Below are 26,752 nucleotides of genomic sequence, written 5' to 3'. Positions count from 1 at the left end.
CACAACTCGTGGCTGGCAAGTTTGCGCCAAATGCGCATCTTCAACCCACGGTCATGGCCCACTGGCGTCCTCCAACTCTTGAGGATCTTGGAGACCGCTCGTTCGACAGTGAAGAGGAGTCTAGCAGTGGCTCTGAATCAGCAGGGACAAGGAGCAGGCGAACGTCGCTACTGTCCGAAAGTATCAGCGAACTTGATTACTACGACGAGGACTCCTCCGACGAAGAATTAGACGGTCAGAGGCCCCTCAAGCGTGCTAGATGGGATGAGCCAACGACCGAAGCGTCGTCGCCTCGAGTTGCGGCGCGCGATTCGTTGGCGCCACCCTTTCTGGAGTATCGCTTCGACAGCCCATGGAGCCGAGCTCAATGGTGGCATTGGTGCGCAGACTGGACACGTTACTTCCAGACTGGTACGTGACGGTGGCGGGTAGGTATCCTCATGCGATAATCTTTGGGCAGGATTTTTTGCATGGTCTTTGATTCATGTCTTCGTGGCCGCTGCTCGGGCCGTCCTGCAGCTGGCTTTGACCTGGGTAGGACTTCACAACATGCGTGTTTGGGGTGAGTCAAATGGCCAGGCCATGCTTGCACCGACGCTGATAGGCTGTGGACATAGGTTTGATACGTATGTGTGAACAGCGTAGGTTCGAGTTGAAGATGATGGAAGGGCAACTTCGCGACTTGCTGCAGTAAAGTAGCATCTCTGCCATTTGTACTATTGCCAGGACAGCTTTGGTAAATTCACCGAGCTTGCAAGAGCAGGAGGTATTTTCGGGGGTTGGACCTCATGGCACAGTCGAGGATGACTCGGAAGAATCTTTGCAAGGCAAGATATGAAGGCCCCAGAGTGAATAAAGCGACTGAAGGCTGCAGGCAGTAACAGTCACACCATGTTGAACTTCTGAATTCGGCCCGGCCGCCCCGGCCAACGCGATCGGTCCAGCGCTTTCCGCCCGCACCCTCACCTTCATTCGACCTTCATCCCAACTGGACATGTCGGACAAGTCAGAAGACGCGTCAGTCCTAGGCAAACACGCCCGCGATGGCGCAGACGAGGAGGATGTTGGGCCGCAGCCCGCTGCTGCCGGCGGAGGAGACATGGACGACTCGGACGACGACGTTGGGCCGATGCCGATGCCTGCAGACGCGGCTGCGGTGCCGAAGAAGAAGAGGAAGGGTGCGTTGGCTGGCTTGTGCGCGTCGTGCTCTCGGCTGTACCGGGCAGTTGTATGATGCAGCTGGGAGGTGACGCGCGCGAGGGAAACAGAAAGCTAACAGTCCGCGACAGTCCTTCCCCACGAGAAGCTCTACTTGGAGCACCTGCCCAATGCGGAGCAGTACTACAAGAGCTTTATGCACCGAGATACGGTCAACTTTGTCGTCGTGACCAAGTGCGTAGGCTGCCCTTTCCCTCACTTTTCCCTTCCATCCACACACGTCCTTCATCCCTCGCTTCTCTTGCCCTCCTTTGAGAGCGTGGCTTACTCCTCATCCCAGGACCGAATTTATCATCACCACCTCCGTTGACGGCCACCTCAAGTTCTGGAAGAAGCAAGAGGTCGGCATCGAGTTCGTCAAGCACTACCGCGCGCACCTCACGCCCGTCACTGCTGTCGCGGCGAGCACGGATGGGCAGCTGTTCGCCAGCGTGTCGGAGGATGAGACGGCGAAGATCTTCGATGTGGTGAACTTTGGTGAATATCCGGCTCCTTGTCGCGCGTGTACAGCGCAAAGCATAGGCAGCGTGTGAAGCGGAAGAGTGCAAAGCGGAAACGCAGTGCATAGTGAGAACGAAGCGCACATGGGGCCAGTTGCAATGGCAAGGCATGGACGAGGCTAACATGCCTTGCTAGACATGATTAACATCGTCAAGCTCGGATTCAAGCCCCACGCTTGCTGCTGGGTGCATCCAGAGGGGCAGTCGCAGGGATTACTCGCTATGTACGTCGTCTGACATTACCTGCACCCAACCTTTGCTCACACCTCGAACTAGCTCCGACGCCGCCAGCGGCACCATCCGCATCTACGACGCGCGCGGCGATGGGACACCCGTGTCCGTCGTTGACACGGTGCACAGGTACCCTGTGCATGTTATGGCGGTGAGTATCCGCGCTTGCTCGTGAAAGTGAGGAGGAGACTAACGTGAATGCACGCTCAGTACAGCGACCGCTATGACACCGTCATCTCCGCCGACGAGGGTGGCTTCGTCGAATACTGGGAGCCTCGCGAGCCGTACGAGTCGCGGAAGGATATTCCGGGTCTATGGCTGTACAAGAGCGAGACCGACCTCTTTGAGTTCAAGAAAGTATGTCAAGCCCCTTCTCCCTCCGCCTCCCATCCACATAACATATTAACTAACTTCTCCCCAGCACAAATCCACCCCCACCTGCATCACCCTCTCCCCCGACTCCGCCTCCTTCGTCACCTTCTCCCTCCCCGACCGCCAGATCCGCGTCTTCTCCTTCCTCAAGGGCAAGCTCACGCGCAAGTACGACGAGTCGCTCGCCGCCATCCAGGAGATGCAGCAGGCGGGGACCGCGGTGCACCGGGTGGAGGATATGGAGTTTGGGAGGAGACTGGCGGTGGAGCGGGAGCTGGAGCTGGAGGACGCGGAGGGGAGGGTGCCGGCGAGGTGGAGCAATGCGGTGTGGGATGAGAGTGGGAGCTTTGTGATTTATGCGTCGTTGTTGGGAATTAAAGGTGAGTGGGCTCGTGTTGTGTGAGGGGGGAGGGGCGAGGGACTGATTAGCGCTTTTGCAGTGGTGAATACGGTGACTAATCGGGTGGCGAGGTTGCTGGGTAAGGATGAGGCGGTGAGGTTCATCAACGTGAGCCTGTACCAGGGAGCACCGACGAAGAAGAGCCTTACGAGCATGGTGAGTATTTGTCCTTATGCTTTGCACGGCAACTAATATGGTTTCACAGACCATGGCCGCATCCGCGAATCCCATTTTGGCGGAGAAAGGCCAGCGAGATCCTACATTATTCTGTACCGGGTACAAGCGCGAGCGCTTCTACATGTTCACCCGCTCCGAACCTGAGTGCGTGTTCCCCTTTACCCTTTGACTCTCCGTCTAACCCTCCCATCCTTCCTCAGAGACCAAAAGTCCGGCGAACGCGACGTCTTCAACGAGCGCCCGACCCGCGAGATGCAGAACATCGCTTCCTCTGCGCCCGCCGCCGCATCGTCTGGCCCGTCCCCTCTCGCCGACGCCGCGACCATCCATACCACGCTCGGCGACATCCACATTCGCCTCTTCCCCGAGCACGCGCCGAAGGCAGTCGAGAACTTCGTGGGCCACGCGCGCAGCTCGTACTTCGAGGGCATCATCTTCCACCGCGTGATCCCGAAGTTCATGATCCAGACGGGCGACCCGCTGGGGGATGGCACGGGCGGGACGTCGATCTGGGGGCGGGAGTTTGAGGACGAGTTTAGTGAGGAGTTGAAGCATGATCGGTGAGTGGGGGATTTGGGATGTTGAGTGGTGATTTGCTGACGAGGTTTTTAGCCCGTATACGGTGAGCATGGCGAACGCCGGGCCTGGGACGAATGGGTCGCAGTTTTTCATCACGACGACGGCGACGCCGTGGTTGGACAAGAAGCATACGATCTTCGGGCGCGTGTTGTCTGGGCTGGAGGTCGTTCATGCGATTGAGAACGTGAAGACGAACAAGGCGGATAAGCCGTACGAGGACATTAAGATCATCAATGTGGACGTCGAGTAGTCAAATAGTGTGCCGTAAATCTCAAGTTGCCCTATCTACCTGGAAGAAGCCAGGATCTGGCAGGAACATTTGTTTGTAAACTTCAGCATCTGTTTGCCCGTGTTGGCGTCTGACGGAGGCGATCACTTTGCCGGGTGCGCCGGGCCGGGCACCTTCAGCGTCTTCCCTCCATGTCTGTGCTCGCTGGACTCCGGTCGTGCCGCCAGCTGCGCCCGAACGCGTTCAGCGCGGCAGCGCAGAGACTTACCGCGCGCAATGCATCCACGTTTGTCTCGGAACGCCCAACAGTGCCTCCACCAACCCGTGCGTTCACGCGTTCCGCCGCGGTTTCCGTCTGTTGACCTTCCTGCCCTCACCTAGCGGGCATGAACTCCCCTCAGACCTTCCTCAAGTCGATTGGGCGGTCTCTGGAGACCAAGCTGGAGATCGAGGAGTGGGAGAAGTTCTGGGAAATGTCGGGGAGGGACTTGAGAGCGGCGGGTTTGCCTGTGAAGGACCGACGGTACGTTGCATACGGCTAGCGAAGACTTCGTCTCACCTGGACTACAGCTACATTCTCTGGTGCATGGAGAAGTACAGGCAGGGCGTGTCCCCCAGCGAGATTGCACACGACCCGAAGCCCAAGAAGACGATTCGGGGGTGCGTTCATTTCCTGCTCAAGCACGCGCTTCCCGTGTTTGCTAACCTTCCACTAGTTGGGGACCGAAGGTGCAGAACGGCAAGCGTATCCGCTCTCGGCGACTAAAGAACCAGAAGGAGTAATCGATTCTGTGCTTCTATCGCTATCGGTCTATTCTACACACTTCATTTGATGGCTGCCCGAAACTCATTAATGTGAAAGATACAGATACAGTAATAGAGAGGTAAGTGAAAAGAGACGGAGGCGCTGACTATTGATACAGAGACTGGTCGAGAGAGGAAGAAATAGAAGAGGAAATAGAAGAAATCTGGGTCATGGTATTACGGTGACTGCGCCGGCACCTCCGTCCCCTGAAGGAAGGGCAGCCACATATCCCACTTGTCGTCATCAACACCAAGATGGGCATGATCCCCATAGCACCTCTCATGCGGTACATACGCCTGCACCAACCTCAGGTGCCGCTGTAGGGAGTCCTTCCGGCTGAACAACTTCAGGCAGCCACCCACGCGCCTGTCCTCAGGTGGCCCGTACTCCCGGAGCGACGCCGGGACCTTGTCCCGCATCGCGACCGGGACGCCAAGACACGCCCACCTCGGGCTCTTGCCGCGGTGCGTATCCGCGTGCCGCCAGAGCTCGGGCTTGCGCTTGAGGATGCGCTGACACAGCGTGCAGGAGAAGTCGCTCCCCTCGCGGCTCTTCATGTGCTTGATGTGCTCGTCGATCTGGGCGTTCGAGTAGATCTTGTTGCGCGTGTGGCCGTTCTTTGCGGAGTGGCGCTTGCGCTTCAGGGGCTTCTCGGGGGAGGGGGAGGGGGACTGGGCGCGCTTGCGTTTCTGGCCGGACGTTGGCGCGCGGCTCGATGTCGAGGGCTTGCTGGGCGAGGCAGAAGCCCTGCGGTGGGTGCGCGACCTGCGCTCGTCGTAATCGTCCTCCGACTCGGGCCCGTACGGGTCCGCGTCGGGCACGTACTCGTCGTCCGGCCGCGCGCGCTGGTAAATCGCGCGCGGAGGCGGCCGGTAGGGCGCGTGCGGAGCGTCCTCGTCCTCGTCGTCCGAGGGCGGCAGGGGGATGCCGGACGCAGTGTGGCGCCGTGGGCCAGACGAGGAGGACGGAATGGGCGCTGGAGCATCGTCGGGCGCGAGGCGCAGAGGCGGGTAGTTATCGCGGCGCGCGCGCTTGGGGGCGCTGTACGGGGGCGGTGAGGGACTGCGCCGGTGCTTGGGCTGGGGGGCGGCGCGCTTGGATCTGGTGGACTTGGCGACACCGTGCGTGGACCCGCGCCCACGACGCAAGGAATCATAGAGGGGCAGCTCGGGGGAGGAGGAGTAGTGTTCGTGCGCACTCCCGCGACGGTCCGGCTGCGGCGGGCGGTACACGTCGACGAAGGTGCGCTTCTGGCTGGTCTTGTTTTCGAACTGGTCGACCTCCTCGCCTAGCATTACGTCGACCTCGTCGTCCGCCTCGTAGTCGGCCGGCTCACCAATTGCGTCGGCGTCCGCTCCGTACTCGGTCAGCTCGCCAACTGCATCTGCCTCCGCATCGTGCTCGGCTTCGGCGTCGGCGTCGGCGTCCACCATCTCGTAGTGTTCGACCGCCTCACAGTGCTCAGCCTGGGGGCCCTCAACCGCAATCTGGTCGACTTCTTCGCCCTCGGGGCTGCCATCAACAGTCAATACGCGCCGACAAACAACATCATTCATGGACTGACCGCTTGTTTAGGGCAATTACTCCTCCAGCGTCCTGCGAATACACCCATTCAACTTCTTCAACTTTGGTCGGGTTCACGTCGTCGCTGGAGTCGTAGCTCGCGTCGCTGTCGGAGTCGTCGGAACTGGAGGAGTCGTCCTCTTTCCCGTACGGACTGCCAGACGAAGCAGACACCGACGAGAAATTGAAGGGGCTGGGCGGCGTATTGTTTCGCGCCTTGGGCGCTTGCTTCGTCGAGACCGGCGGTGGGCAGAAAGGGGCGTCGTCCCCGAAGTCGTCGAGCTGTGGCACCGTGGACTGGAATGGGGGATGCATACTCGCAATAGGTGTGTAATGAGATAATCGAGGCGCAGCAGCAGCACAGAGAGCACGGCGCTAAACTCGTTTACTGGACGAGAGAGGAAGGGGGAGAGAGATAGCTTGGTGTGGTTGCAACGGGAGCCACTTCTGCGCCTTATAAGCGGCGTGGCAAGACCCCCTCCAGATCCAACAAAAGACGCCGCACAGCTATGGTCACGGTGCGTGGGCCGCTGGCGATCAGCGGATGGTCTTTGTTGTCACTTTCGGCAATGCTATCGCGCCGCGTGGCCGGCTGTTGCTTTGTGACTTTTCTAATCGCCGTGGGCGTGGATGGGAGGGAGGACAAATCTCCGCGCCGCTTCGGGTAGTGCTGGAGGGAGTGCACAAAGGGAGGGAGGGAGGGCTGGGGGGATGGTGTGATTACAGGGAGAACGAGGGTTTTATCTGCGGTGTGGCGCGCAGCCACAGGTCATAGCGCACTCAGGGTCGGTCTATGTTCTGCATTTGGGGGGCCGGGAGGCATGTTGCAACCACATGTCGCCCAACCATTCATCACAGCCCCGCGAATAATAACCAGGCCGTAGATCAGCAGCACGGACTGTGGCAAAGTGACTCAACAGGGGGAGACCGCGTCCATTCATCAACGTCTAATGAGGCTATTGTTCGCCGCAATCGAGCGTCTCTCCCTGCCTGAGGGGGAAAGATAGATGAACGCTGCGAAGACCTTCGCGGTGGGAACGGTCACGGCCGCAATTCAATTGTCACGCCGATTCGAGGTCTCCGGTGTGATTAGATTGAAGACAACAAAGCAAGCCGGGTACAATGTTCGCCACCCACGGGCGCGCGGGCAGGAAAGCCTATGGAAAAAATGAGGTGCGCACGAGGCCTCTCTTTACTGGCGTGACGCTCCTCTTCACCTACGCGAGGCATCCTTCCACTCGTCTCCAAGGATCTCTCCCCGCGCCTGTGGCATCGATATCACACAGGTCAATGCAGCGAGCTAGGGATAGCGGAGGACCGAGCTTGGATCCTAAAGGACCGGTCACGATACATCGTCGTGCAGGAGGACGTACTCCCGCGCGGACGTCCCAAACTTTATGACTTTTGACATCAATGCGTCAGTACAGTACAGCGCTGTGGCGATGTATACACGCCCACGCACCGTCATTCAGCTTCAGCTCGTAGTACCGCGATTCTGGGATCTTCTCCCCGTTTACCTGCGTGCCATTAGTGGACTCGAGGTCTATGACGAAGGGTCTGGGGCGGGGATTTAGTGGCACGCGGGTGACGAGACAAAAATGAGCCCACGCACTTGATTACCCCCTTGACCTCGCCAAACTCATTCTTCTCTTTGATCTGGCGGTCTGAAGGGAAGTAAGCGCAAGGACATGCGGCCGTCGTGAAAGAGAACGTACACTGGATGACGGCGTGCTGCTTTGAGCAGGATGGGTGCTCGATGTAGATGTCGCAGACCAGCCGGTCGCGGCCAATCAAGTAGGCGCTCTGGCGATTGATATGGAGTAGTTCTGCGAGGGCGGAGACAATAAGTGCCGGGTCTACTACTGAGTGGGGACATGGTCTACGCACCGACTTGCTCGTCACCCTTGAACACGTACAGCCTCCAGCCCTGCAGCGGCTTGCGCGCTTCAGGGGGTTCATTGTACTTGAGGAGCGTACTGTTGCCGTCCGCAGTCTTCACTGTGTTCGTCTCCGCCGCCAGCAACCCCGACGGCGCGTAATTCGGCTTTCCCTTGTCTTCTGGCGGCACGGACTTCGAGCCCTCTCGCCGCGGGGAAGCTGACCTTCTCTCCGAGCCCCGTCTACTGCTAGTGTCCCCCCTCCCTCTGTCGTCGTCCCGTCGGCGCTCATAGCGATCCCTGTCCCGCTGGCGCTCCCGTTCCCGATCACGCTCGCTGTATTCGCGCGGCGGTCCGTACTTGGAATCCTCGTCGTCGCGGTCGTCTCTTCGAGAGTATTTTCGATCGTCCCTTCGGTCGTCTCTACGTGAATACCCGCGGTCTTCACGCCGTGGGTAGTCTCTGTCGTCTCTGCCTCGATCATAGTCTCGGCGGCGTGGGGGAGGCGAGCGAGAGCGGGGCATTCTGTGCGAACTGTGGGTGTTGCCCTTTAAGGCCTAGTAAGACGAATATTCGCCCTGCTCTGGCAGAAAGAGTGCACTGAAGGGGTCGTCGATGAGCAGTTCAGTGTTCGCGGTGAACGCACGGCGCACGCATCTAGCAGGGGGATAACGCCACAAATCCGCAACACGTGGGAATGAGATCACTTCTCGACCGCCGTCCCGGACGGTGATTCCGCTCTTGCGACAGCAACCTGCTTTCTACCATCATGTCTCTTCTCTACGCCGCGCCACGGTCCTCCAAAGCATCGCGCTCTCGTGCGTCTGAAGACGTTGGATCCCAGACGGCTCAGAGCACGTCCGCGCAGCCCTCTTCGTCACCCGATCAGGCGTCCAGCAGCATGTTCATATTCCCCAGTCGTATCATCACAACACCCACCGACCTCGGCACGCTATCAGACGAAGGCTCTAGTGTGCTATCCGACGCAGACTATAGCGCTCTGTCTACTGCAGATCTCAGCCCTCTCTCCACCTCCGAACGAAGCCCATATCTCGAATCTATCTCCGGATTCTCAGATCTCTCCCCTTCGACGTCGGCACGTAGCCAAGGAGAGGGATATGGAGACCATACAGAGACACTGCAGCATGTATACGCCATACGCCGTACCCCCCTGCCTGCATATCCCCCACAACCTGGTTGTTCGCCGACCGCACGGCCGGGCATGCAACGGGGTAGTTGGCAATGGGAGGAGCTGCGGCAGCGACAAGGAAATGTCGTATATTCCCTACCATCTCGGCCGAAGCTATCCCCCGCCTTACAACGTCAGGTCCCTGTCGAGCCTCGGAGACCAAGGAACTGGCTGCTTTCCTTGTTTGCATCCTTCTTCTCCATCGATCCCGACACGCTCGCGTTGGTACGAGATGACTCTTCGTCGAGAGAGTTACTATTCCCTGGTCCACCGCTCACTATTCGTGAGGATGCCGGAGACGACCGCAGTTCAGGAGACGCACGGATAGCATATCTGCTATGCGATGCTGGTGAAGAGGGGAGGATTTTCCGGAAAGCTATCACGTCGGCGGACTGATGGTCATGGAATGGTGGGACCGAACTTTCCTGACTGTCTTACTCTGATTGTGTTTTCCTTGTGATGACCTGTCGATGCTTGCATTATTTATCTGCTGAGGATGTCTGTCTTACGTCGCCTCGCGAGTGGTGAGATTACCGTCATCTTGAACATGCAGGCAATGGAAATGTCGCTTGCGACACGCTGGTCAGGACGGGCAAATGGTACTGCTGTAAGTCCTGTATAGTGCAAACGAGCGTCGACCTTACTCAAAGTACGGACTCAAATCCACGTGTGCATTAGCTTCCGTCCAACACGTGAATGCGTCGTGGATTCCGACGCCTTTCTCCCTTCATCACGACGGTCACGTAGGTACAGTTCAACTTAGAACGCGCCTGGGGCTAACTCCCTGCAAGCAATGGCTTTCCAACAACTCAGTGCGGCGGAAATGACCCAACTGACTGACTGCATAACGCGTCTGGCCGCACTGGTGCAAAGCAAAGATGTACCGGTGAGTCTCTGCGCAGACCAACAAGACAGATGCTTATCCCCAACAGGTTTCTGTACCATCGGATGCGCATATACAGCCAGTTCTGGGCGCCGCCGCTACGCGAGGCAACCTCAATCTTCTCCGCTCCGGCGTCATACCCAACGATCGAGAGAGACACGACATCGCAACAGATCTGGACGCCATGGCGCGTCTCCGAGAAAGCATTCAATCCGAGATCGTGCTCCACTCTCTGAAGCTCGCGCAGACCGTCCATCAGCAGGCGCAGGTCATGATGCAGGAAGCCCGCAGCGCCGCGATGCTTTCCCCCGTCCGCCTCTTGCCTCCAGAAATCCTTTCAGTCATATTCGAATACGCTCTCCCGGAAAGGTGGACAGACGAATGCATGGGCGGACCAGGCTTAAATTATGCGGCGGTCTGCTCGACATGGCGTGCGGTCGCCCTGAGCACGCCCCAGCTATGGAGGTATATCAACGTCCACTTTCTGTTCTACGCTACGCGGTGGAAGGAAGCCATGGAGGCTCATCTTGCGCGCTCTGGAAACTTACCTCTATCGGTATCTTTGACATTCAATCCGGTCAGGAACGTGACCACTTCATTTGAAGAGGCCTGGTCTCTCCTCTACTCGCACTCGCACCGATGGGGAAGCTTGACCGTGGACGAGCTCCCGATGCCGGCGCGGTATACCCAGCTTCCCTGGCCTGACCACTTCCCGACCCTCACCCAGCTACACTTACAAATCTCATCGCCATACCGGCCGGCCAAGCTTTTTGCTCTCGCCAGCGCGCCTATCACGTCGCTCCAGCTTGACTTGGCGCAACCACTTCGCCCTGTGCCTTCCCAGCTCCCCTCGTCATGGCGCATCACTAGACTGGCTATCTTCTGTTATAGTGCGCGGAGCAGTGACCTCGCACAGTATTTGCCCATGATATCCAGCTGCAGCGCGTCCCTACGTTATTTGGACGTCGGAGAGAAACAGTGCAGCTACTCGCCCACCACCCACGGACTGAGGAGCACCACACTCCCTCACCTCGAGCACCTAAAGGCGTCAAATTACGGTGCTCGACTCTGCCAAGTCTTCTCCATGCCGAACCTCAAGTCGGCGGCCCTTCGAGGCCGCGCTTCATCTGCTCGTGAGGATGAACCACGTTGCCTGAGTTACTTCGCTGACGCGCTGAGCTCGTCGTCATTTGGCAAGCACCTCGAATCGCTCACGCTCACCAACCTCGCCGGCGTGTGGCGCATCCTCGAGGAATGCCTCGACCTTCTCCCAACTCTCTCGCATCTCGTCATCGAGGACATCCGGAACATTCGCTATACACAGGACAGCTTCATCTCGCGATCCCTCATCTACATCCTTGTTCGCGATACGGACGACAGTCGGTCCATGGCGCGGTTGCCGAACCTTACCCATCTGACTATGACGTTCGGCGGTACAGCGAAATCTGGACCGGGTCGCAGCAAAGTGTCCCTTGTGAAGGAGGTTGTAGCATCGAGGTCGCAGGCGTGCATGTATGAGGGAGAAAAGCTGGCGGCCCTCAAACGCTTTGAGACGGATTTGCCCGGTGACTGGACGCTACCTGTGTCACAAAATGTTGTCACTTGAGCAAGTCGGACCTGTTCCGCATACCTACCGTCATGTATTCCTAGGACAGTGCCCTAGATAGCGTCTCTCTGGCCAATCAATATGTCCCCCCTTTCTTGACCTGTTTTCTTGCAGGGGTGATTGACTCATTGAAGTCCGATGGAGTGCGATGACAAAGCCTAAGGTTAACTGTGACAATCACGCTTTAAGATCCCACGGTGGTTTCCCGTGAGGCCGGAATACCCTTTTCGGGCGCGTAATGTCGAACTCGTCAAGCAACTTCGCCAATGTTGAGGACAGGCGAGCTGTGGGGGATTGCTTAGTGTTCGGCTTACAACACTATATAGATCTGGGAAGGTCGAGGGCCATATGCGGGGCCAATTTAGCCCTATATAAGGCTGAAGACGTGAGGGCAATCCAACATCCCCAGTCCTCCAGTCCAGCGAGCGAGTTCCCTGTGCCACAAACCCAACAATGTCCAACTCCACCGTCTACCTCGTCTCTGGCGCCAACCGTGGCCTCGGTATGCACGCTATCCTCGCGACATGCTCGTCTGACGTTCAGGTTGGCTAACATGTCCCGCAGGCCTTGGACTCGTCAAGGTCCTTCTTGAGCGGCCGGACGCCATCGTCTTCGCAGGCGCTCGCGACCCTGACAGCGCGAAGGACCTCAAAGCTCTTGCGGCCGCCAACCCGGGCAAGCTCCACATCGTCAAGCTCGTCTCGAGCAACAAGGCGAACAACGTCGCCGCCGCGGAGGAAATTCGCAAGGTCGCCGACCACATCGACGTCGTCATCGCAAACGCTGGGGTCGCGGACTGCTATGAGGGCGGGCTAACAGTCCCCGCCGCGGAGATGACTCGGCACTTCGACGTGAGGGCCTTGTCTAGGCGAAGAGATGGTTGGCTTACGCGACGTCCAGATCAACGTGAACGGTCCCCTCGTTCTCTTCCAGGCAACGTACGAGCTGCTGAAGGCGAGCAAGAATCCCAAGTTCGTTGGCATCTCCACCCCGGCGGGCAGCATCACCGCGGGTTCACAGTTCCCGGGCGGTCTCTACACGTACGGCTCCTCCAAGGCCGCCCTTAGCTGGGTCCTGCGCAAGCTGCACCATGACTTCGAAAACATCGGTGAGGGTCGAGCGAATGCCTGTTCAATCAATACTGTGTTGTGCTGACGGTTGTCCGCCAGTCACCTTCCCTATCAGCCCCGGTGCCGTCGACACGGCCATGGGTGCACTGGCCATCGAGAAGGAGCCGTGGTTGAAGGCGATCCCGATGAGCTCAGCCGAGGAGGCCGGCCGTGGCGTGCTGAAGCAGATCGACGAGGCGACGCGCGAGAAGGGGAGCGGCCAGTTCCTTAACTTCGATGGCCAGACGGTCTTCCCTTGGTAGAGCATCACGGAAGCGAAGCGGATGTCGCCGTGAATAGTCGAGAACCTTGTGAACGATTCAATAAATCCCAAGTAGCCTTCTAATCCCGTCTGTTTGAGGAACGGAAGGTCGGATAGAGTACCGACGGCTTGTGAACGTTCAGCGTAAGCCGATGACTGTGACCTCGACACACAACAGCGGACAGAACCCGCATCTTGGCCCTTGTCTTGGCCGACTAGCATGGCTGCCGAAGCGTACGAAAGCATCGGCGCCGTGGATGGATACAATAACGGTCCCTCGGTGCCATCTAAAGGGCGGACGCTGAGCGCTGAGTTTCAGTGCTTGATACAAACCGTTGTACGCGGTGATTATAGGACGGCATGGGATACCTACTGTATGACCGACTATAAGATCACTGAGCGATGAAGGGGTAGGACCATACCTCCAGAGTTAACTTCCATGTCTGCACAGACTGTTTACCTCGTCTCCGGTGCCAACCGTGGCTTCGGTACGCATCCCAGCCATGTTGCTGCTCCGTTGATCATTCATCTCTAACACTCTCAAGGTCTCGGTCTCGTCAAAGTCCTCCTCGAGCGTCCGAACGTCCTTGTCTTCGCCGGCGCTCGCGATCCCGACAGCGCCGCGAGCCTCAAAGAGCTCAAAGATTCAAATCCAGACAAGCTTCACATCGTAAAGCTCGTCTCCGCGGACAAGAACAACAATGCCGCTGCCGCCGAAGAGATCGGTCGAGTTGCAGGCCGTCTGGACATCGTGATAGCCAATGCTGGGATCAGCAATTGCTTCGAGGGTGGTCTGACTATGCCGGCAGAGGAGATGACCAGGCATTTTGATGTACGGGGTTTTCGTCTGCGTTTGTTGATTGAAGTCCACTAACCTTGGCCTGCAGATCAATGTTAACGGCCCTCTTCTGCTGTTCCAAGCGACCTATGACGTGCTCAAGAAGAGCTCTGATCCCAAGTTCGTGGCCATTTCAAGTGTAGTTGGAAGTATCGCGGCGGGTGGCACGAATTTCGATGGCGGATTTTATGCGTATGGGACGTCGAAGGCGGCGCTCAACTGGGTAGTGCGCAAGCTGCATCATGATTTTGAGGACTTCGGTGAGCTATATGATCTCGGACCGCTGGAGCTGCTGCTATGCTAGAGGCCGAAGCGCTGACGTGATTTCCCAGTAATCTTCCCGATGAACCCAGGCGCTTTGGACACCGACATGGCGACAGTTACCGTCGCGAATGAGCCGTGGTTGCAGAATGCGCTGCCTCAGCTAAGCAAGCCTGAGGATAACGCGCGCAAATGCCTCGAGCAGATCGAAAAGGCGACGCGGGAGACGGCGGGTGGGAAGTTTCTAGATGTCGAGGAGAACACGACTTTGCCCTGGTAAAGTAGAAAGTACACCGTCGGGAATAGGACTGCTTGAGCGCCTCAGATCGCTTCGGTCGTAAACGCGCTAGTCGGTCCACGAAGTATTTGCCAGGAAAAAGTGAGGAGATTAGCCATCAGGCAGAGTGACACTGTATACCAAACCATCATGGCGCAGAACAAAGAGTTGATTACCTCTTTCGGGACGTACTCAACGCACGCGACCGCCTTCCCACGCGAGGACCACGTGAGTCGTGGTCGAACTTCCTGGCTGAGGCACTGGCTGCTGACTGGCTTCATCATTGCAGAGTCTGTAAGATGCAGTGCATCAAGAATAGAGAGGTCATTACGAGCACAACGGCAACGGCAGTCGTTCACAATCAGCAAGATATAAGTCAAAATAATGTACGACACAAAACATGTCCTGGTTGGCTAGCGCTGTTTTTCATGAACGATTAACGCCAGTAGGCTCCATATTCCAACGGTAAGATGCGATTAGCTTGACTTGGTGCCATTGTAAATAATGGGAGTCGATACGTAGGCGATCTTGTGGCCGACAGATCCCTGTTGAATGTCGTCAGCACTCGGTGTGAACGATGCGTTTCTATCAGAAAGGCAGCCAAGGGTGACAGAAGAGCGAAGCCAACACGGCGAGCATCACTGACTCCGACGCCAGAGATGGCAGTCAACAGTGGTCAGATTGCGCTACTCACCGATTGCTCTGCCCACTCCTCAAAGACAGCGAGGAACATGGGCGCGTCAGATGCGGTCTTCCCTATGCCGAATCCCCCCGGGTTCACCGAGAAGTCGGGCATGGTGAGCTTCTCAGGGAGTGCCTCAACTGGGTGGTTGTTGTCTGCACGTATGATCAGCACTCATCCTCACACATCACCGCACGTCGTCGTGCAGCGGCAGTAGACGACGGCATGAGCCCGCGGCAGATAGCCGTCATCACTCACTCGGCACAGACCCCGTCGACCACCTGCCAAAGAAGTGTCCCGTCGTCACCGACTCGTTCTGTCCGCCGCTGGCCAGCGCGCCTATCTCGCTCGTGAAGAGGAAGATGCTGGTGTTGTACCCTGTGCGCAGGTAGTCCGCCATGCTGTAATAGTGGAAGTCGAACTCCTCGCCCGGCTGGATCACGCTGTTCGCGGCAGGCTTCTCGATGGCGGGCCCGCCGGTAGCGGCGGCGAGCGCGGCGAGGGACAGGGGGATCAGGGTCGTGAAGAGCATCGTATACGAGGTCGAAGGTGTTCGTTGATAGAGAGGTGGTGGGGAAAGAACGCAAAATTAGGACGCGCCCGAAGGGAGGCTTTATAGGGCGAGGTCACGGGGTGAGCGGGCGCGTCCACCGCGTGCGTCCCGCTATTTCCGAACGTCGAGCGCGGGTGCATCAATGGAGGCACGTCTGAGTGTGTGGGGGGCCGTGCGGGATGTGCGGGAAGCGCGACAGAGTTGGACAGGCTGAAATTGAGGATCGTGGGCTGAAGGGTCGCAAGGGGTGGCGAAACACCAGGAGCAAGTGGTCGAGTAATACAAGGGCAACGAGCATGGGATGACAGCGACCAAGATCGACCTCGCGCGTCTAAGCATAACTTTCATCTTCGGGATATGCACCTGTGACATTGGTCCAAACCCGAGAGCAGAGTTGATGAAGGGGAAAAGCGGCTGAATTGACGCGATAGATGCGCTCATTCGAGAGCAGGTGCGAGACATGACTCGACTATGCAGGATAAACGTGGACGATGTACTGTTGCTACGAGCGCCTGCGTGACATGACAATCCGGAGGACGCCTTCAGAGCGCGAGTCGATCCTCTGTCGTCGTTGTGTGCAACGTGCTGACTGAAAAGTCCGCGCCAAATGCCTCCTGCACTCGCTGCATATAGACTTCTCGCAGGGTCTGCTGCAACGTTGCTGGCGCTAAGTGCGGGTGCGCTGCGGCGATGTGGCAGGGCACAGAGAACTTCAGGATACGGTGCGACGTGACGTTACGGGAGCTGCGCAGGGTGGGACCAGCCAAGAGAATGACTTCGTGGACGTCGAGAGGAATCTGACCAAGGAATAGATGATGCTTGGGGTTGGGGACGTAGGCGACGGGATATTCCAGGAGGAAGGTGGCGAGCGGAACGAGGATATCGATGTCTGCATCTGAGGATAGAGTGACAATGGGGTCGTCAGGGGCGAGACGCTGTGTTTTTGAAGCATAGTTGATGATGGATTCGACAAGGTCGGTAGGCGCTGAAGCCATCTGGATTGCGTGCTTAGTATAGCAAACACTATCTAAGCCTGATACAGACTGCTTACCTCTTCAGCGGAGTCGCAGGTGGCTAGACTAATGAAGAGTAGCCCTGGAATCATACTCGATGACGATATTGGCTGTGTGCGTTGCAAGAACTTGTCTCTGTTCACTATAAACATTTGGGGTGCATCCCAGTCGTTGCGATTCAGGCAGACGAGCACGAAGGCTTTGTACGCCTACATGGTTGCAAGTGTTAGCTAAATACCAGAATGCGAAGTTCTGGCGACAAGACTTGCCTCGTTGATCCTTTGTATAGCTTTCGCGAGCTCGTCGGGCCAGTGATTGATAGCATCGACGAGATGGCCAGTCCTGATAATGTCGATTCGCACAAGGCATCTGAAGACGAGTATATCGTGTACCTAACAGAACATATGACCAAAGCCACATCTATGGCAAAGCTCCTTTTCCTAGACGCAGAGGTCTTCTTCCAGTGGGACATTTCAGCACTGCATGCTTGCTGGACCAGGTTCACAGCGTCGTTGAGGATCATTGTGGTTTCGGTGACGCTCAGCGCAGAGGAAGGCCAGCTTAATTTCCTTGATTTAGGATAGCTCCCGAAAAGCGCTGTAGAGCTGCAGTCGCAGGCCGTATTCGTGATGTTGGAAGTTCGAGTCGAAGTCAAAGTCATTTGTGGCGCGCCTCGGAAGGGGTCCGGACCTCGGGCCGGACAGCGCTTAGGCATCACGGCGCACTCTGCGGACGCCTTCACCATTGAACTTGATGGACCTCGAAAGATACATCAGCGACAATTCCCTCAGGGTGCGTGCAGGTCCTCATACTGTCTTTGTGACTATACTGACCCTCGGGTGCTTTAGTTCTTTGGCTATGCTGATCGGAGCATCATAGATTATGTGGTAGCGTCAGGTGTGTCACCTCCACTGCACTCGTTCCCCAATCACTAACACTACACCCAGCGTCGTCCTCCAAGTCACCACAGGCACTGTTCTCAACACTCAACGCCTTCGGCTTACCAGACACCTCAGACGCCCACGAGTTCGTCCAGGAGGTTTACTCCCGCGCGCCCAGGAAGCACAAGCAAAAGGCCGACGCCAGCCGCAAGCAGACCGAGAAAGACTCGAAGGCCCTCCGCGCGCAGAAGTACAGCTTTGTGCTCGAGGATGATGCCTCTGTCTCGACCGACGTTGCGCCCGTGAAGAAGTCGAAGAAGCGGACCGAGGAGCGCACGTTGCGCAAACGCGAATACGACGGCAAGGAGTGGGAAAGCGACGAGGAGGAGCACGCGCGGAAGCGGCGGCGAGAGGAAGAGCCCCGGCCCCCCACACCTCCGCGCGAAGACGCAGATGCGGAGATGGACTTGGAGGACGAGGATGCGCGGAGGGAGCGCGAGCGGCTGGAGGACCTACGCGAGCGCGACGCATTCGCCGAGCGCGTGAAGGAGCGAGACAGGGAAAAGACGAAGAAGATAGTCGAGGACCGCTCCTCCAAGAGCAGCGGCGCCGCAGCCGAGGCCGCCGAACGCCGCAGGCTCGCCGACGATGCGGCAGCGCGCTCCATAGCACTCCCCTCCCTCCGCGTGCACTCCCGGCAGGAGTACCTCACGAAGCGCGAGATTCAGCAGATAGAGCTCCTGCGGAAGGAGATTGCGGACGATGAGGCGCTGTTCGCGGGCATGAAGATCTCGAAGCGCGAGCAGCGGGAGCTGGATAGGAAGAAGGAGCTGCTTCGGCTGGTCGAGGAGCGCCTGAAGATCAACGACTCGTACGACGGGTATCAGCTGCCGGACGACTACTTCACGGAGCAGGGGAAGATCGACCGGAAGAAGAAGGAGCGGGCTCTATATGCGCGGTACGAGGATGCGAAGCCAAAGGACGATCAGTTCGTGACGGACGTCGACCAGTGGGAGGCCGCGCAGACGAAGAACAGCACATTCAAGACTGGCGCGCTGGATAAGCCCGAGCTCGTCGACGCATACGACTATGTGTTCGACGAGAGCCAGACTATCCAGTTCATACAGGACAATGCGTCTCAGCTGAAGGGCTCGCAAATGTCCGCGGCGGAGAAGCTGCTTCAGTCGCAGATTGAGGAGGCGGAGAAGAAAGGTGCGTGTCTTACGCGCTATGTAACAAGCTGGAATACTGACAGTGGCATAGCCAAGACCATCGAGGAAACTCGAAAGTCCCTTCCCATATACCAATACCGCGAGCAGCTCATTGAAGCTATTCAAGAGCACCAAGTCCTCATCGTCGTCGCCGAAACCGGCTCCGGCAAGACCACCCAGCTCCCCCAATACCTGCACGAAGCCGGCTACACCGCGAACGGCCAGAAGGTCGGCTGCACGCAGCCGCGTCGCGTCGCCGCTATGTCTGTCGCCGCGCGTGTCGCGGACGAGATGGGCACGAAGGTTGGATACGAGGTTGGGTACTCAATCCGATTCGAGGACTGCACGAGCGACAAGACGGTGCTGAAGTACATGACGGACGGCATGCTTTTGCGAGAGTTCTTGACGGAACCGGATCTGGCGGGGTATTCGGCGCTGGTCATTGACGAGGCGCACGAGCGGACGTTGAGTACGGATATTCTGTTTGCGCTGGTTAAGGTGAGTGACTACATCTTGAGCGCAAGAAACCCAGGCTAACTGGTTAACAGGATATCGCTCGCTTCCGTCCAGAGTTGCGCATTCTTATCTCCAGTGCCACTATGGATGCCGAGAAGTTCAGCGAGTACTTTGACGGCGCGCCGACCTTCTATGGTACGCTCGTGTATGCTTTCAATCATGGTGTGCGCTGACGATGGTTCTCAGTTCCCGGTCGCATGTACCCTGTCGACATTCATTACACCCCCCAGCCCGAAGCCAACTACCTCCACGCCGCCATCACTACCGTCTTCCAGATCCACACCACACAACCCAAGGGTGATATCCTTGTCTTCCTTACTGTACGTCGTACATGCTCTCCACTCCAGTCAACCGCTAATTTTGCACAGGGACAAGACGAAATCGAGGCATGTCACGAAAATCTGCAAGAGACAGCGCGCGCGCTGGGAAACAAGATCGCGGAGCTCATCATATGTCCCATCTACGCCAACCTGCCCAGTGACATGCAGGCGAAGATTTTCGAGCCGACACCGGAGGGCGCGCGCAAGGTCGTGCTTGCGACAAATATCGCCGAGACGTCCATCACTATCGATGGTGTGGTCTTCGTCATCGACCCTGGCTTCGTGAAGCAGAACTCGTACAATCCGCGCACTGGGATGTCTTCTCTCATAGTCGTACCATGTTCCCGCGCGTCCGCCAACCAGCGAGCAGGCCGCGCAGGCCGTGTTGGGCCCGGGAAGGCTTTCCGCCTGTACACCAAGTGGGCATTCAATAACGAGCTGGAGGCGAGCACCGTGCCCGAAATCCAGCGCACGAACCTAGGCATGGTCGTCTTATTGCTCAAGTCCCTCGGCATCAACGACCTCCTCGGCTTCGAGTTCATGGATCCGCCCCCGGGCGAGACCCTCATGCGCGCTCTCGAGCTTCTCTACGCCCTCGGCGCGCTCAACGACCGCGGCGACCTCACCAAGCTCGGCCGGCGCATGGCCGAGTTCCCCGTCGACCCCATGCTCTCCAAGGCGATCATCTCCTCCGAGCAGTACCACTGCACCGACGAGGTGCTCACCATCATCTCCATGCTCCAGGAGTCCGCCTCCCTGTTCTACCGCCCGAAGGACAAGAAGCTGCACGCGGATCAGGCGCGGCAGAACTTCGTGCGCCAGGGCGGGGATCACTTCACGCTGCTGAACGTGTGGGAGCAGTGGGCGGATACGAACTACAGCCAGCAGTTCTGCTACGAGCAGTTTTTGCAGTTTAAGAGTTTGAGTCGGGCGCGGGATATTAGGGATCAGTTGGCGGGGCTTTGCGAGAGGGTGGAGATTGTGGTGGAGCCGAATCCGAATTCGAATGATATTACGCCGATACAGAAGGCGATCACGGCGGGGTATTTCTACAATACGGTAAGCCGTGCTTTCCCGCTCATGATATGTAACCGCTGACGACGTTGTGCAGGCGCAGTTGCAGAAGGGCGGCGACTCGTACCGCACGTTAAAGACCAATCACACTGTCTACATCCACCCCTCGTCGAGCTTGTTCCAGTTCCAGCCCCCTGTCAGGGCCGTGCTGTACTACGAGCTCGTCATGACGAGCAAGTCGTACATGCGACAGGTCATGGAGATCAAGCCGTCATGGTTGCTGGAAGGTACGCCCTGGCCTTAGCTCATCGAAGACAGCTTTCTGACCAACTTTGCAGTGGCGCCTCACTACTTCAAGCCCGCCGACCTGGAGCAACTTGCCACGGGAGACAAGAAGATGCCCAAGGGACAGGGCGCTGCGCCCGCCTCCGCACGACCATAGCAAGCTTCAATCAAGTGTGCTGTATTTACTCTGCTGTATCTCGGGATTTAACTTCTGTACACATTGAACCTTCTTCGCAGGCGTCTGCGTCATTGACCCCACACTTCCCTATTCGATGGTCACCTTGTTCTGTGATTGGTAAGGTGAGGATGGGAGCTTTCGCGGACGTCGCCCGAACGCACCTTGTAGAAGGCAACGTAGTTCTCGATGTTCTTGGCCTTCTCGGACGCATTGGGATAGTACCTTTCGTGCAACGTTAGAGATGGTGATGCAGACCAGACTTCAGCAACTGACCACGCTGCATCCTTGATGGTGTTGCCATCGACTTCGACGTTGTAGTAGCTTGCGTTGCTGCAACAGTAAGTGAGTAAACCCGCAACTGAGTGTGTACTCCACTGACCCCTTCCAAGGACAATGTGTGCTGGCAAACTCGTCAACGAAAGGTCCAACATGAACAGTTTGTGTATGGGTACTCACGTCGTGCTGGAGGGCTTGAACAAGTCCTTCTTGATGGACCCAGGCGGGAAGTAATGATTGCCTTCGACAACCGTAGTGTTGCCGGACTCGGCGAGCACGATTCCGTTCAGTGTGGCCTTCATGCTGACTCCAATACGTGATGGTCGGGGACAAGGTGCGTTTGAAGCCAGTGAACGACGCGTTGCGCTGACTGAGCCGACAGGTTTGGCAAGGCCGCCCATTTGCTGACGTCATCCGGCCGTTGCCAGACCGCCCACCGAGCGACTTCGTCGAATTCAGTGTCTGGTCTCGCTTGCAATGAGATTTCGTATAGGAAGGATTTAACAAGACGTTGAGCCTTACGCAAGCCCGCTATCGCTGTCTAAATAACACTGGGGTCAGCCAATGCTCGACAAGGAAGGTGTCTTCTGACTGCTCACGCGCGGAGATGTGCAAGTCGAATCCCACCTGGCGCTACTACGATCGGTCGTACCGGAGTCCGACTCAATGTTCTGATGACCTCGTACCGCAGCTTTCTATAGCCCGACGCCCTATATGAACCAGGTGACATCTGCATGTCGCCGTAGGGACCTAAACGTGAGCGCCAGGGGGCCTTATAAGTCTGCATCCTTACGTTCTCCGAACCAAGCGGTCCTCCCCTCTGCCTGCGGCCCTGTCTCGTCCATCTGCTGCTGCTCATCTTTCAGATGCTCTTTCGCGCTGCCAAAGAGCTCGACCCGGCGCTCATCCCCGATGATTTGACCATACCTCAGTTCATCCTCGGTGCGCACACGGACTCCAACCGGCCTACGCGAGATGCGCGCGCAGATACGTGGTTGATTCAGGACAAAACGGGGCGACGTATCGGGTTGGACGAGCTTGAGAGGAGAACAGACGGGCTCGCCAATGCTCTGAGTCTTCGATATGGCGTTAAGGCAGACAATGTCGGTGAGTAGAGCTAGTTCACTTGGTCTGACATGTGGACTGACGCCAGGGCGCTCTTTCAGTATTGCTATTTTCCAGGAATCACGTCGGTGGGACACTACTATGCCCTGTGCCCTTCTCGAGGCTGATAGCCCGAATTTCTCAGATTTCCCCGTAGTCATATGGGCTGCCCATCGCCTCGGCGCCATCGTCTCCCCCGCCAATCCGTCCTTCACGGCATCCGAGTTGCAATACCAGATCGAACGCACGAAGGCTAGCATGATATTCACCTACCCGGACGCAGAGTCACTGCGTGTAGCTCGGACAGCTGCGAGGGACGTGGGCATACCTATGGACCGCATCGTCGTGTTGGAGGAAGATGGCTCGTCGTTCGATGGCACTGCGAGAACGTCTGACGGGATGACCCGCTTCGAAGAGCTACTCCAATTCGGCCTTGATGAGCCCAAGAGCTTTACTGGATATCGATTGAAGAAGGGCGGCGCGAAGAAGAAAATCGCTCTATTTTGTTTCAGCTCCGGTACAACGGGAAAACCGAAAGTGCGTACATCGTTTGAAGGACATTGGCAGACGTCCTCAATGCCATTCCACAGGCTGTAGCGATCCCCCACTATGCGTTTATTTCCAATATCGTGCAGCTGGCAGTACATAACGACATCAACGAGCGCTACTATAATGGGAGCAAGCGCGTCGTTCCCTGGGACTCCCCAGAACGAAGATTTCGGGTAGGCGATGTCTGCTTGGGAGGTAAGTCGAACGTACATCGTAAGAGCTATCTTATTCACTAACATTCTCCGGACAGTACTGCCTTTCTATCGTGCGTCGATACATTTCTTATGAACAGACTTACTGACAATTTGGGTAGACATCTATGGATTGCTCATGAGCGTGAGTAGCATGACTTCTTCCTAAATTCACTGCACTGACATCTGACAGCTCCATTTTGGCCTTTATGCAGGCGTGAGTGTCAGTTACCGTCCACGTCAGATGGGGGCCAATGAGCGACATAGCTTGCCGTAATAATCGTCCCAACGTTCAAGTATACCGACATGCTCGCAAGCATCGAGCGGTACAGCGTTACACATCTCTCGTACGTCGATGTGGGGCAACTCACATCTCTACTTGACCTCCGTGCAGCCTTGTACCTCCCCAAGCCGTCCTTCTGTGCAAGGTGCGAGTCTGCGACTCGAGAAACATATATGCGACTCCTCACACGTACTATAGCATCCAGCAACTGCCTCGTACCGACAAGCACTCGAACGCGTTCGCTTCATGATGATGGGCGCCGCACCGGTATCGCACGAGGTCACGATGCAGCTGCTCAAGGTAGCTATCGACAGAGTCTCCCTATTTTTCCAGCGTCCTCACCAAAGATGCAGGTCCTTCCGAACGCGCAGATCGGGCAAGCGTACGGCATGACGGAGACGAGCACCGCCGTCTCCATGTTTCCTGCGTCGCAAAGGATCGGGACGTCGGGCAGTACGCGTTCTATCCGAGTCGGCGCTCTAGAGCTTCACTGGCTCCCATTTAGGTGCCGGGCAACTCATGCCTGGAGTCGTCGCGCGGGTTGTGAAGCCAGACGGAACGTTAGTGGGATTCGATGAACCAGGTGAATTTGTGGTCTCCACGCCGAGCGTGACGCTGGGATATTATGGGGACGAGGAAGCGTGAGTTGCTCGACCCTCACTCATTAATAACTCCGACGCTTATGATGAGTCCGCAGGACCCGGGAAACCTACCTCGATGGGTGAGCAGCCTCAGAAGCTAGTCCAAAACGTGCTGAACTCCACCAACTACCAGCGGCTGGGTCCGCACGGGCGACGAAGTCAGGATAGACCGCAACATGGAAGTCTGGGTCATCGACCGCTTGAAGGTGAGCGTCTGGCTTCCTTGATGATGCCCCTTGTCGCTGACTATCCCTCCGTAGGAAATCATGAAAGTCAATGGCTTCCAGGTCGCGCCGGCCGAGCTGGAAGGCTGTATGCTCGACCATCCTGCGGTGGCGGACTGCTGCGTCGTCGGCGTGCCCGATGCTTACAGTTGGGTCCAAGCCTTGCCGCATGACTCGCAGATTCACTGATGTTGTTCCTTTTCAGGCGGCGAAGTTCCCCTTGCCTTCGTCGTGCTCTCCGACGCTGCTGCAGAAATGGACAAGGGCAAGGCGGCGGAAGAGATTATGCAGCACGTCGCAAGGAACAAAGTCGCCTACAAGCACCTCAAGGGTGGCGTCGAGTTCGTGGATATTATACCCAAAAATCCGTCAGGTACTTGGTTCATGACTACTTCCATTGTGGAAAAAAGTCATTCATCCCTTTTTCTTGCAGGCAAACTTCTCAGGCGTCTCCTTCGCGAGAAGGCCAAGGCTCTCAGGAAGGCGAAGATGTGAGGGGCGTTTGTCATTCAGGCTGTAGATATCCAAACGCCAGGTCCTGTCTGTCCCACCGCGTGCATCGGCGCATCTCGCTCCAGACTCGTACGCTGCAACGCATAACCCTCTTTTGGATATCCCAATGCCACCTGCTTCCCCGCCATTTCCCTGAGCCCCCTCAAGCTCCGGTAGTCGACCTGCATTATGGTGACACCGTCCATGTAACCAACAGCAGCCTCGAAGAGGATGTGTACATCATCACCGCCAGGTTTGCGAGGCGGCAATCCGAGATGAACTTCGTAGGTCGAGACCGCGAAGCAGATGTGGATCATGACCACGAATTTGCATGGTCGAGTATCGACAGATTGTAGAGCGCGCTCGATGCTGAGCAAGATTGTTTGTGCGTGCACACGCTCGTAGTGCATTGTGCAGCAGGCGACGAAATGCGCGTCGAGGGGCGATAGGTCTCCTGTAGTGCCGCACTCGTCAGAGGCAATTCGTTCGATACGAAGCGTACATTCGCACCTTGCATAAACCCAATATATTGTACGCCCCAATCCATATTTACACAGGATGTCTTCCTATGCTCCTCCCAGTCTGCGCGCTGGCACTCTTTGGAGCAATATGCAACGTTGTAACAATGGCAGAAGCGAACGGCTGCCGGTTCACTGGACTCCCGCCTGGTACACTGTTTAGGTACGTGTTAATCCCATCATTTCCAACGGGACGAGCGTACGGCTGACCTGCTGAGAATGACACCTCTGGTTCTGGTACTCCCAGTGCCATAGGTCGGCGCGGCCCCTGAGCCATCTATCCAGCTCGTCCAGCTCCTCAGGCTTCCGAAAAGCACTGCCCCGAAACGACATGACTTCCCCGTCCGAAGAGCGCAGGGCGCGTATGACACGAACATGACAGGCCTTGCCCGTGATAGCGAAGAGTGCGTCCGATACCATCTTAGTCTCCTCTTCCGCATTCAAAGCCACCATGAGTGGCAGCACGCCTGCGCGTAGAGCCCAAGCCACCGAGCGCCCATCATAGCAAGTCATCCAGATCGTGTGGAATAACTTGCATATGAGCCGCGCGCCGTTCTTGCCCCGACCGTCGGGCATGTTGAAGAACACGCGCGCGAGGTCGACAAGCTGCTCAATGACGATGCGAGAGTGGGCACGGATAGGCAGGACTTCACCAGCCAGCTCCCCGAAGGCTGAGATAGCGGGGTCAGCCAAGGTTATGTCGGCATCCGGACATTCTCGAATTGCTGTGACAAATAGTTGGAGATGCAGGACGACCTTCCGATAGAGCCGGCGGGGCCTATGACCCACTGCAGAGAGAGCGGCATCGATAAAGAGTGTGTTGGCGATATCCTTCATGACGGTATGAAATCGACCTTCCCCGTACAAGTGCTCGTACGGCCTCTTGTCGACACGCCACATGGCCTGACGCGCGGTCAGCGACAATAGCGTTAAGCACTTAAGCACGGTCGTTTTGTCGATCTGGACGGGCCTGTATTTGTCGAAGCGCAGATACAGCAGAAGAAGCAATTGGTAAAGCCGAGGCGTCTCTCTTGCAAACTCGTGTACAGGACCCTCCGTTTGTGTCAGCCTATGGAAGGCTCTGCATAGCGTAAGCAGCGGGACACGCTCAAGGCGTTCGGTGCCAACGTGGTGCACTGGGTGCAAGAAATCCATCCAGAGAACGATCGTAGTCCAATGATTCTGGAAGAAGCAGTGCAAGTCGGCTCGCAGCATGTCATCGTATTTTTCGTGCAGCTCAGGGCTCACTAATGATGCTAACGATTCGAGTTCTTGAATGGCCTGGCGGACCTGTAGAGACTGGAGACTCCAGTGGTGATCATCGAGGACGAAAGGATCACATCGTAAGGACGGAAAGATAGTTTGTTTACGTAGCCCTTCCTTAGAGGTTTTCAAAGCTCTTTGAACTGTGGACGGTGACAACATCGCCAGGAGGCTTGTGTCGA

General features: G+C 57.1%; 16 protein-coding genes across 16 annotated transcripts; 9 read left to right on the top strand and 7 right to left on the bottom strand.

Annotated features, from left to right (window-relative positions):
* The first annotated feature begins 38 nt into the window (after positions 1 to 38).
* Positions 39 to 793, top strand: SCHCODRAFT_02615631 (uncharacterized protein). The gene is made up of 3 exons (XM_050344721.1): positions 39 to 411; positions 461 to 562; positions 618 to 793. The coding sequence occupies exons 1-3, from the start codon at positions 54 to 56 to the stop codon at positions 692 to 694; spliced, it is 537 nt and encodes a 178-aa protein (XP_050201728.1). The 5' UTR covers positions 39 to 53; the 3' UTR covers positions 695 to 793.
* A 159-nt stretch (positions 794 to 952) lies between these two features.
* Positions 953 to 3,825, top strand: SCHCODRAFT_02615627 (uncharacterized protein). Its single transcript, XM_050344720.1, has 11 exons — positions 953 to 1,178; positions 1,290 to 1,392; positions 1,499 to 1,695; positions 1,855 to 1,942; positions 1,995 to 2,100; positions 2,160 to 2,306; positions 2,371 to 2,701; positions 2,762 to 2,877; positions 2,927 to 3,042; positions 3,099 to 3,458; positions 3,511 to 3,825. Exons 1-11 carry the CDS (start codon positions 995 to 997, stop codon positions 3,725 to 3,727), a joined length of 1,965 nt encoding a protein of 654 aa, XP_050201727.1. The 5' UTR covers positions 953 to 994; the 3' UTR covers positions 3,728 to 3,825.
* Positions 3,826 to 4,092: 267 nt separating this feature from the next.
* On the top strand, positions 4,093 to 4,489 carry SCHCODRAFT_01093059 (uncharacterized protein; the record flags this gene model as incomplete). The annotated part of the gene is made up of 3 exons (XM_003034436.2): positions 4,093 to 4,229; positions 4,277 to 4,366; positions 4,423 to 4,489. 3 exons carry the CDS (start codon positions 4,093 to 4,095, stop codon positions 4,487 to 4,489), a joined length of 294 nt encoding a protein of 97 aa, XP_003034482.2.
* A 29-nt stretch (positions 4,490 to 4,518) lies between these two features.
* On the bottom strand, positions 4,519 to 6,458 carry SCHCODRAFT_02615623 (uncharacterized protein). The gene has a single exon (XM_050344719.1). It carries the CDS (start codon positions 6,065 to 6,067, stop codon positions 4,688 to 4,690), a length of 1,380 nt encoding a protein of 459 aa, XP_050201726.1. The 5' UTR covers positions 6,068 to 6,458; the 3' UTR covers positions 4,519 to 4,687.
* Positions 5,948 to 6,486, bottom strand: SCHCODRAFT_02197354 (uncharacterized protein). Its single transcript, XM_050342042.1, has one exon. The coding sequence runs from the start codon at positions 6,387 to 6,389 to the stop codon at positions 6,060 to 6,062; it is 330 nt and encodes a 109-aa protein (XP_050201725.1). The 5' UTR covers positions 6,390 to 6,486; the 3' UTR covers positions 5,948 to 6,059.
* Positions 6,487 to 7,144: 658 nt separating this feature from the next.
* SCHCODRAFT_02615620 (SMAD/FHA domain-containing protein) lies at positions 7,145 to 8,590 on the bottom strand. Its single transcript, XM_003033859.2, has 5 exons — positions 7,962 to 8,590; positions 7,790 to 7,900; positions 7,687 to 7,738; positions 7,537 to 7,631; positions 7,145 to 7,475 (listed from the first exon to the last, which is right to left on the bottom strand). Exons 1-5 carry the CDS (start codon positions 8,473 to 8,475, stop codon positions 7,417 to 7,419), a joined length of 831 nt encoding a protein of 276 aa, XP_003033905.2. The 5' UTR covers positions 8,476 to 8,590; the 3' UTR covers positions 7,145 to 7,416.
* A 103-nt stretch (positions 8,591 to 8,693) lies between these two features.
* SCHCODRAFT_02615615 (uncharacterized protein) lies at positions 8,694 to 9,812 on the top strand. Its single transcript, XM_003034435.3, has one exon. The coding sequence runs from the start codon at positions 8,721 to 8,723 to the stop codon at positions 9,534 to 9,536; it is 816 nt and encodes a 271-aa protein (XP_003034481.1). The 5' UTR covers positions 8,694 to 8,720; the 3' UTR covers positions 9,537 to 9,812.
* A 49-nt stretch (positions 9,813 to 9,861) lies between these two features.
* SCHCODRAFT_02533015 (uncharacterized protein) lies at positions 9,862 to 11,738 on the top strand. Its single transcript, XM_003034434.3, has 3 exons — positions 9,862 to 9,883; positions 9,932 to 10,026; positions 10,073 to 11,738. The coding sequence occupies exons 2-3, from the start codon at positions 9,934 to 9,936 to the stop codon at positions 11,627 to 11,629; spliced, it is 1,650 nt and encodes a 549-aa protein (XP_003034480.1). The 5' UTR covers positions 9,862 to 9,883; positions 9,932 to 9,933; the 3' UTR covers positions 11,630 to 11,738.
* A 272-nt stretch (positions 11,739 to 12,010) lies between these two features.
* On the top strand, positions 12,011 to 13,088 carry SCHCODRAFT_02685641 (NAD(P)-binding protein). Its single transcript, XM_003034433.2, has 4 exons — positions 12,011 to 12,131; positions 12,194 to 12,480; positions 12,530 to 12,737; positions 12,799 to 13,088. The coding sequence occupies exons 1-4, from the start codon at positions 12,083 to 12,085 to the stop codon at positions 12,999 to 13,001; spliced, it is 747 nt and encodes a 248-aa protein (XP_003034479.1). The 5' UTR covers positions 12,011 to 12,082; the 3' UTR covers positions 13,002 to 13,088.
* A 336-nt stretch (positions 13,089 to 13,424) lies between these two features.
* On the top strand, positions 13,425 to 14,396 carry SCHCODRAFT_02685640 (NAD(P)-binding protein). Its single transcript, XM_003034432.2, has 4 exons — positions 13,425 to 13,488; positions 13,546 to 13,832; positions 13,888 to 14,098; positions 14,171 to 14,396. The coding sequence occupies exons 1-4, from the start codon at positions 13,440 to 13,442 to the stop codon at positions 14,377 to 14,379; spliced, it is 756 nt and encodes a 251-aa protein (XP_003034478.1). The 5' UTR covers positions 13,425 to 13,439; the 3' UTR covers positions 14,380 to 14,396.
* Positions 14,397 to 14,626: 230 nt separating this feature from the next.
* On the bottom strand, positions 14,627 to 16,031 carry SCHCODRAFT_02615607 (uncharacterized protein). Its single transcript, XM_003033858.2, has 3 exons — positions 15,317 to 16,031; positions 15,071 to 15,213; positions 14,627 to 14,921 (listed from the first exon to the last, which is right to left on the bottom strand). The coding sequence occupies exons 1-3, from the start codon at positions 15,588 to 15,590 to the stop codon at positions 14,853 to 14,855; spliced, it is 486 nt and encodes a 161-aa protein (XP_003033904.1). The 5' UTR covers positions 15,591 to 16,031; the 3' UTR covers positions 14,627 to 14,852.
* A 122-nt stretch (positions 16,032 to 16,153) lies between these two features.
* Positions 16,154 to 16,716, bottom strand: SCHCODRAFT_02493516 (uncharacterized protein; the record flags this gene model as incomplete). The annotated part of the gene is made up of 2 exons (XM_003033857.2): positions 16,154 to 16,606; positions 16,663 to 16,716. The coding sequence occupies 2 exons, from the start codon at positions 16,714 to 16,716 to the stop codon at positions 16,154 to 16,156; spliced, it is 507 nt and encodes a 168-aa protein (XP_003033903.1).
* Positions 16,717 to 17,377: 661 nt separating this feature from the next.
* SCHCODRAFT_02491070 (pre-mRNA splicing factor) lies at positions 17,378 to 21,008 on the top strand (the record flags this gene model as incomplete). Its single annotated transcript, XM_003034431.2, has 9 exons — positions 17,378 to 17,416; positions 17,473 to 17,521; positions 17,572 to 18,717; positions 18,769 to 19,214; positions 19,265 to 19,396; positions 19,463 to 19,552; positions 19,601 to 20,611; positions 20,664 to 20,853; positions 20,905 to 21,008. 9 exons carry the CDS (start codon positions 17,378 to 17,380, stop codon positions 21,006 to 21,008), a joined length of 3,207 nt encoding a protein of 1,068 aa, XP_003034477.2.
* Positions 21,009 to 21,127: 119 nt separating this feature from the next.
* On the bottom strand, positions 21,128 to 21,607 carry SCHCODRAFT_01170770 (DUF427-domain-containing protein; the record flags this gene model as incomplete). Its single annotated transcript, XM_003033856.1, has 4 exons — positions 21,128 to 21,251; positions 21,303 to 21,359; positions 21,409 to 21,429; positions 21,486 to 21,607. 4 exons carry the CDS (start codon positions 21,605 to 21,607, stop codon positions 21,128 to 21,130), a joined length of 324 nt encoding a protein of 107 aa, XP_003033902.1.
* A 450-nt stretch (positions 21,608 to 22,057) lies between these two features.
* SCHCODRAFT_02615598 (acetyl-CoA synthetase-like protein) lies at positions 22,058 to 25,234 on the top strand. Its single transcript, XM_003034430.2, has 17 exons — positions 22,058 to 22,412; positions 22,472 to 22,498; positions 22,555 to 22,946; positions 23,000 to 23,153; positions 23,209 to 23,223; positions 23,272 to 23,294; positions 23,343 to 23,366; positions 23,417 to 23,496; positions 23,544 to 23,577; positions 23,631 to 23,732; positions 23,786 to 23,885; positions 23,938 to 24,073; positions 24,130 to 24,153; positions 24,207 to 24,279; positions 24,334 to 24,445; positions 24,503 to 24,670; positions 24,731 to 25,234. Exons 1-17 carry the CDS (start codon positions 22,172 to 22,174, stop codon positions 24,790 to 24,792), a joined length of 1,767 nt encoding a protein of 588 aa, XP_003034476.1. The 5' UTR covers positions 22,058 to 22,171; the 3' UTR covers positions 24,793 to 25,234.
* On the bottom strand, positions 24,807 to 26,522 carry SCHCODRAFT_02491974 (uncharacterized protein; the record flags this gene model as incomplete). Its single annotated transcript, XM_050342957.1, has 3 exons — positions 24,807 to 25,243; positions 25,300 to 25,462; positions 25,518 to 26,522. 3 exons carry the CDS (start codon positions 26,520 to 26,522, stop codon positions 24,807 to 24,809), a joined length of 1,605 nt encoding a protein of 534 aa, XP_050201724.1.
* Positions 26,523 to 26,752: the final 230 nt, after the last annotated feature.

The sequence above is a fragment of the Schizophyllum commune genome (genome assembly GCF_000143185.2).
Source record: "Schizophyllum commune H4-8 unplaced genomic scaffold SCHCOscaffold_3, whole genome shotgun sequence".
In the NCBI taxonomy this organism is placed as follows: Eukaryota; Fungi; Basidiomycota; class Agaricomycetes; order Agaricales; family Schizophyllaceae; genus Schizophyllum; species Schizophyllum commune.
Note: the sequence above shows the minus strand (reverse complement) of the source record. Positions and strands in the feature narration are given on the sequence as shown.